The sequence below is a fragment of the Heterodontus francisci genome, chromosome 47 (assembly GCF_036365525.1).
Source record: "Heterodontus francisci isolate sHetFra1 chromosome 47, sHetFra1.hap1, whole genome shotgun sequence".
NCBI classification, from domain to species: Eukaryota; Metazoa; Chordata; class Chondrichthyes; order Heterodontiformes; family Heterodontidae; genus Heterodontus; species Heterodontus francisci.
This window is the reverse complement of record NC_090417.1, coordinates 1,345,536-1,353,630: the sequence shown is the minus strand read 5'-3', so window position 1 is coordinate 1,353,630 and position 8,095 is coordinate 1,345,536. Positions and strand designations below refer to the sequence as shown.

At 45.2% G+C, this 8,095-nt stretch overlaps 1 protein-coding gene across 3 annotated transcripts in view; it reads right to left on the bottom strand.

The window, feature by feature from the left end:
- Positions 1–8,095, bottom strand: part of ykt6 (YKT6 v-SNARE homolog (S. cerevisiae)) — a 44,083-nt gene continuing 35,988 nt past the window's right edge. For all 3 annotated transcript variants that reach the window (XM_068023384.1, XM_068023387.1, XM_068023386.1), the window contains exons 5-8: positions 7,712–7,816; positions 7,042–7,107; positions 5,334–5,435; positions 1–4,088 (exon numbers count right to left, since the gene is read on the bottom strand). In XM_068023384.1, the coding sequence (XP_067879485.1) occupies positions 4,053–4,088; positions 5,334–5,435; positions 7,042–7,107; positions 7,712–7,816 (309 nt within the window). In that variant the 3' untranslated portion in view covers positions 1–4,052. The remainder of the gene's footprint in view (positions 4,089–5,333; positions 5,436–7,041; positions 7,108–7,711; positions 7,817–8,095) is intronic.

Sequence of the window (8,095 nt, the reverse complement as noted above, 5' to 3'; positions counted from 1 at the left end):
TTTGGAAAGCAAACTTTATACATATTGAAAAGGCAAGATTACAATGGTGTAAACAACCAATGCGTTACAATAAAACCAGCAACTTCACCAAAATACAAATCTTCAACTGAAGTTAACCAGTAATCATACACGAGCAATGTGTTAGTTTACAAACAAACGTAAAATAACTTATTAGTTACGTCACATTTACAATTTGCCTGATTAGAAAAAGCAAAATACTTAAGACTTATTTAGAGTGTGTTTAATCTTCACTTCCAGTTGCAACATTAAATGTAATCAGTTCAGATAGCGCATCTAGATCTTTGCCCCTTTTTACAGGCAAATCATGTCAATTTTGTGCTCACTGAAATGAGGGACATGGGTGTTGGGTAACAGAACCCCTTTCTTCCATAGTTTCAGCTTCCTGCGCTGAGGTCAGCTGTAGCAAATCTAAATGCAGAACTGATTTCTTCCGAACTCTGCCCTATACAATATACTTTCACCTCAACCTCAAAATAGCACCCTCACCAGCGTGAATCTTTCAGACTAGGAGCGAGATTACAGACTCCTACCAACTTGGGACTATTCGATGCTGCCAGCGAGACTAGTTTCACACAGCAGTCTAGCGGGGCAGCACACAAACTTTCATCCCGCCAGTTCCCGGTCAGAGATAAGTGACAGCATGCTGAGCCACTGGGACACCTCTTCCATTTGAGACGCGAGACCCAAATATCCATCTCGAGTCACAGTCTGGTGGTCGAAAGAACAAAGGGGCTTCCCGTTATCAGTAATTGGAAATAGCCAGGGAGGCAAATTCAGGCACCGCCAAACACTGGCGGAGAAGGTTCAGATGAGGAAGTCAATCCTCTTGGAGCTCGTCTACATACGTGCCAAGGTATTGCGAGAGGGGCACTGAGGGACTGATGCTGCTACCCCTGCTTTAAAACTGGAAGGAAATGTCTGCCTCAAACCATTGGGGCTGCTGCGGCACAAGCAGTAGTCCGCAGTCCTGCTTATCTTATTATAGCAAAACGACCGAATAACTTACTTGGCAACACAGCACCAAAATGCTGTTGGACAAAAGATTATGCCTAGAATTGTAATAAATACGAGTTTTGTAGGTTTACAGTCGCGATACACAACAAATAGTTCACTGAAAGCACAGATCACTTAAGGATTTGAAAGCAACATTAATGCCATCGTTTTGTAAATACTGCACGTCGATACAGAACACAAGTGCACGCCATACAAGAGTGGCTCAAGAATCAGTACTGCTGGTTCCAAAGGGTACATAATCAATGCAGGGGAAAGTAAATCCGGGCTCTTTACCTATTGTACTTGGAATGGAACATGAGGGTGGGGGAGGTGTCCGATCACTGTCGCCAAATGCTCCCAAGCCTGAGATTCCAGTAAGCAATGGCCAGAAAAAAATCAAAGTCAGAAAACCTAAACTAAGGAGTCGAGAAGGGAATGGATTGGTCACTTTATGGCAAACTGTGCAAGAACTGCAGTGCTATTATATCGAAACACGACAGTCATTCGAACCGCTTGTTAAAACACAGATGGGGGCAAATAAATGTGGCGCATTCCTGCTTTGGGAGACTTACCTGGGAAAATGGAATTCAACGAATCCAGATTCTGAACAGTACACTGAAGAGAAATATATTTCAAGTGTTCATTATACTGATAAATAACATGCTAGCTGTTGAGATGTGATTGTTAATTACATTTCACAGAGAGCAAACTGAAGAGCTACACTTTAACTTCCTATACCCCGAAGATTAAAGGTGTTGGCGGGACTCTTAATTGGAATGTGCAAGGGTTAATGTTAAAAACTTCATGTGAAGCCAATAAGTTTGCTAAAAGCATTTGAGCAAAAGCAATAGAGCAAGCGTCTATTGGTTGAAAAGTGGGACAGCACTAAACTCAAAAGGCACCGGTCCAAAAACTGACAAAGTGAACATAAAACAAAACAGGAGATGCTCACTGCTGCATCAGGGTTGCTTTTTATTCTCGTTGTGCTCTCCAGTAGCATGGACCGTTTTGCAGCACATTTAAATACAAAAGGAAAATATTTTCCTGAACTATTATTCACGGCTCCCTTCGTCAGCGCATTGTCCCAACTGCAGTTATTTCTCGTCCCAGTAACGGAGTGAATCCTGAACAGTCTCAAAGCAGACCTCAGTTGCAGCAGCTCCACTCAGCAGTTCAGCACCCGATGGGATCAATTTACACTGGTACCAAACCAAACTTTTGCCTTGCCTTCAAGTGGAATAATTCCGATATCATCGAGAACGTCACTCTGTGAAGCACTGATAAATGCAGGGCTTTGCAGCAGAGAGGCTGCAGAATCTGACAGCAGACCCGCCTTTGGGAAACTGAACACCTTGCTGGCTTTAAAGCAGCCTGAAGACAGAGCGAGGGACTTGTACACAATGCTCGAGCAGGGGCTGCTTAGGAGTTAAGATCTTACATCAAAATTAGCCTTTGACTGGACTATCAGGTGGAGATAGAGGGAGTGCTATATGAAGAACGAGGCCTGACCTCTGGCCTACTAAATTTCAGCATAGGAAGGCAATTCTTTCACTACATCTAACTGCTGCCCTGAGCTTTTTGGGCTCACTCATTCAGGCCACTGGAGTTGCAGAGACAGAGGAAACAAAAAGGCACAGCAATTGAGTTTAGAGTGTGACATTTAAAGTTTTTCACATTGGAAACATCACAACAATCCGAGATTAAGTGGGCAAAGCTTGTGAGGGACAAATAACTGGAATAAATAAAAAAAGGAACAGCTTCACCCTAGGGTTGTTAGCACAACAGTAACTATCAGCGTGCCAGGCAGCAGGATATAGGTATCTCCGAAAACCATTCTTAAATCCCAGGGACTCTGACAGAATAGGACGGGGGTGGGGGGAGAGGGGGGGGGTCAAGAGAGATTCATTCAGTGCCACACTCTCCTTCACTGCTGGATCCCGAGCCACAGTGACAGAGCGGAGCATTAGCGCAACTAATGGAGGGAGTGACCGACAGTAATGGGATGACTTCGCTGTTGGGAACAGCTTTCTCCTGAACCCTCCCAACACCCACCCCCAAAAATAAATGATCAAATCAGAGCTCAATTTAACAATGATGGGTGTCTGAATTGCTACTGTGTAATAATCTGTGCTTCTCTTCAGTCTTGGCTTCAGCTCGACTCAATGCCAGCTCCCTATATCCCAAAATGCTGGGCAACCTAAAAGCAGTGCATATCTCAACAAGGGGAAATCTAGAAACTATTCAGCTGCATTATGATGTCTGTTGTTTTTTTTTCTACAAGCAAATATTGTTCAAATCTTTGCTTCGACGTCAAGGTAAACTCTCTCCAATCGAGGCCAGGCAAATGCAGAAACTAACTTGCACGGAAAAGGAAGGTCAGCACAGAGGTTACCACTCTCGGCTGAGGCAGCAGTGGGTGTGCAACTGATCACAGCACACCTGGGTTGGAGGTGAGACATAGGCCAACGTTCCCCATTTCTGAACAGCGGACAGGATACCCTGAAGAGTGCGTGCGAGCAGCTCATGAGGAGGGCACGACATTAAGCTGCAGTGGATTCAGTATCCAGGCTTACATGTGTAAGCCATGGAGGACCACCAATTGCAAATCCAACTTGCACGTTCCCTCAGAGACCCCACACACACACGTACACGCTTCAACAAGAGCCTGAAGCTGCCCCATTCATCAACAAGTCAGTAACTGCTGGACAGGTACGTGCAGCTCCATCAGGAATTCAGGGCGAGCTGGTGACAGCTGTGCTCTCGCTCACAGCCAAGCAGCCAAAAAAACAAAAAGGAAAGATTTTGTCCTGTGCCATCTCTTATTATGGCTGCAAGCCATGGTAATTTTTGACTGGCTCCAATCGGGGGTGGGGGGGAGGCGGGGGAGGGGCAGACATTCCATAGTCCACGACACACAATCACCCATCCAGGAAACACTGCTGTTAGTTGCCGTTTGTCCCACTCGCTGAGAGATATTTTCTTGCACAAACCGAACGTTAAAAGTGAAGGCAGAGGATCGAGTGGGCCCAGTCCGCAAATCACATAATCTCACAACAGGAATTCTGTTTCCGAGCCTGCAGGAAAACCAAAAAGAAAAAGAAATCTGCAACGTTTTCTAAACTAAAAACTTGAACAAGCTCCCCTCCCTGGTATTTTCACACATCCTTCCTGCATCTACTCTGTCAAGTCCTGTTAGAATGTTATAGGTTTCTATGAGATCCCCCCCTCACTCTTCTGAACTCCAGCTAACATAATCCTAACCGACACAATCTCTCCTCACACGTCAGTCCCGCCATCCCAGGAATCAGTCTGGTAAACCTTCGCTGCACTCCCTCTATAGCAAGAACATCCTTCCTCAGATAAGGAGACCAAAACTGCACACAATATTCCAGGTGTGGCCTCACCAAGGCCCTGTATAATTGCAGCAAGACATCCCTGCTTCTGTACACGAATCCTCTCACTACGAAGGCCAAAATACCATTTGCCTTTTTTACTGCCCGTTGCACCTGCATGCTTACCTTCAGCGACTGGTGTACGAGAACACCCAGGTCTCGCTGCATATTCCCCTCTGTTAGTAGCCGTTCAGACAATAATCTACCTTCCTGCTTTTGCTACCAAAGTGGATAACCTCACATTTATCCAAATTATACTGCATCTGCCATGCATTAGCCCACTCACTCAACTTGTCCAAATCACCCTGAAGCCTCTCTGCATCCTCCTCACAACTCACCCTCCCACACAGTTTTGTCTCATCTGCAAATTTGGAGATACTACATTTAGTTCCCTCATCTAAATCATTAATATATATTGTGAATAGCTGGGGTCCCAGCACCAATCCCTGCGGTACCTCACCAGTCATTGCCTGCCATTCAGAAAAAGACCCGTTTATTCCTACTCTTTGTTTCTTGTCTGCCAACCAATGTTCTATCCATCACAATATACTACCCCCAATCCCATGCACTTTAATTTTACACGCTAATCTCTTATGTGGGACTTTGTCGAAAGCCTTCTGAAAGTCCAAATAAACCACATCCGCTGGCTCCCCCTCATCAACTCTACTAGTTACATCCTCGAAGAATTCTAGTAGATTTGTCAAGCATGATTTCCCTTTTGTAAATCCATGCTGACTCTGTCCAATTCTATCACTGTTCTCCAAGTGCTCTGCTATAAAAATCTTTGATAACGGACTCTAGAATTTTCGACTTCAGGCTGACTGGTCTATAATCCCGTTTTCTCTCTACCTCTCTCGGTAAATAGTGGGGTTAAAAGTCACTGTTAATTACACAGGTTCCATTGGATCGGCAGCAACATGCACTTACAGTTTTGTAGAAAGCTTTAGATTGTGTGCCCAGAACTTCTGATTTTGAGACAAGATCATCCAGTTTCTCCCCACGTTCCAGTAGTGACTCCATTGTGTTATGCTGCAAAGACAAGCATCAGAGCTGTAAACCTGTTTAGCTCATCTGTGGCAGTTCTACATGCTAAACACACACATAAAAGCACTAGATTAGTGCCTGGATACAGGTGAATAATATAAAGTTATACAAAATCAGAACTCGGAATTTTGCACACTTCCGACAAACAAAGATTTAAAACATGTGGAAATCCAGCTGAAGGACCAAGGTCCATCGTACAGGACACGACCCAGATTTTTTTTTCATTTGTTCATGAGACATGGGTGTCGCTGGCTAGGACAGCATTTATTACCCATCCCTAATTGCCCTACAGAAGGTGGTGGTGAGCTTTCTTCTTGAACCGCTGCAGACCTTGGGGTGCGGGTACGCCCACAGTGCTGTTCGGAAGGGCGTTCCAGGATTTTGACCCAGCGACATTGAAGGAACGGCGATATAGTTCCAAGTCAGGATGGTGTGCGACTTGGGAGGGGGACTTGCAGGTGGTGGTGTTCCCATGCGTCTGCTGCACTTGTCCTTCTAGGTGTTCGAGATCGTGGGTTTGGGAGGTACTGTTTAAGGACCCTTGGCGAGTTGATGCAGTGCATCTTGTAGATGGTACACACTGCTGCCACTGTGCTTCGGTGGTGGAGGGAGTGAATGTTTGTGGATGGGGTGCCAAACAAGTGGGCTGCTTTGTCCTGGATGGTGTCGAGCTTCCTGAGTGTTGTTGGAGCTGCACTCATCCAGGCAAGTGGAGAGTATTCCATCGTACTCCAGACTTTTGCCTTGTAGATGGTCAACAGGCATTGGGGAGTCAGGAGGCGAGTTACTCATCGCACCATTCCCAGCCTCTGACCTGCTCTTGTAGCCACAACATTTATGTGGCTGGTCACCAGGATGTTAATAGTGGGGGCTTCAGTGATGGTAATGCCATTGAACATCAAGGGGAGATGGTTGGATTCTCTCATCTTGGAGATAGTCATTGCCTGGCACTTGCGTAGCGTGAATGTTACTTGCCACTTATCAGCCCAAGCCTGGATGTTGTCCAAGTCTTGCTGTATCTGGACACAAGCTGTTTCAGTATCAGTATTGGGCCTAGGACACTACCTTAAGTGATGTCTAGGGACTGAGATGATTGACCTCCAACAACCACAACCATCTTCCTTTGCGCTAGGTATGACTCCAGCCAGCGAAGGGTTTTCCCCCTGATTCCCATTGACCTCAGTTTTGCTAGCGCTCCTTGATGCCATACTCGGTCAAATGCTGCCTTGATGTCAAGGGCAGTCACTCTCACCTCACCTCTTGAGTTCAGCTCTTTTGTCCATGTTTGAACCAAGGCTGTAATGAGGTCAGGAGCTGAGTGGCCCTGGCAGAAACTAAACTGAGCACCACTGAGCACTGTAGATGACATCTTCCACTGGAGAAATGGACAGAAATGTTCAGAACTTTGATGAAACATAATATAATGGTAATAAGTTTACAAGTGTATGATGCCAGACCACAAATGTCCATGGTTACATGTGTCCTGAATAGGTAGCCCAAGTCCCGAACAATATATACCACTGTTGGTTATTACTTGTGTGCAAAGGAGCTGACAACAATCGCATCAACAGTCATCCATTCTAGCTCTTACCAAGATTACTTTAGTCTCATCCAGTTCTGCTTGCACTTTGCACATAGGATCAGCCTCTCGAGGATTCTGAGGGGAAAAAACACAGACAAAATGCAGAGAGTGAAACAGTGATGTTTTGAAATAAACATGCACATTGTACACAGAGGATACAGATTTAAGGTAGGCAAAGAATCTAGATATGTTTTTTTAAAAACAAATTAAAGAGTGAGATGTTACGATGTGGAATGCATTGCCTTGAAAGGGCAGTGGAAATAGATTCAACAATTACCTTCAAAAGGAGATTGGATAAATGCTTGATAAGGAAAATAATTTGCAAGGCGACAGGCAAAGGGCAGGGGAGTGAGATTGAACAGTCAGCACAGGTAAGATGGGCCAGATGGCCTTTTTGTGCTGTATGACGCTACTATAGACACAAGTCAAAGAGATCGCCTTTAGGTTGACCACTGGACCAGCTCAGGTCACCATTCTCTGCCTACCAGCTGTTGAAAGCCAGCGCAGTACGGAGAAGAGAATGATCAGTTTCACAGCGAGCCACTCTACAGTTCTCCCAAGAGAGCTCAATAGTGAGACACACAACGCACTTTCAATTTTTCCTGCAATAAGACCAAGTACTCAGCCTCATGAAAGTAAAATCCACCAATCTGGGAGAGCCGCACAGTTGGCACAATACCTGGTAACGGGCAAGGTGAGCTTCCAGCCCCGCATAGCGGATCACGTTTGGAGAACCCGAAGGCCATTCTATCCTGTCCACTTGTTTGCAGAATTCATCTAATACCTAAACACAAGGAGAAAACGTATCACACCATCCAACTGCATCGGATTCCCATTTGTTCCAGAAGAATCCTTCGACACAGTTCATTTAGCGAAGGGCTTTAGAGGTTAAGACACAATCAGGAACTAGAGACACTCTAGTCTTCTTCCGAGCCTGGATTCAAACATTTCTACCAGTTAAAGCTACAAAACTATATTAGAGATTTGGGGGGCTCTATAATTCACTGCCTGAAAGGGTGGTTGAGACTGAAACCCTCATGACATTGAAAATAAAACACCTGGA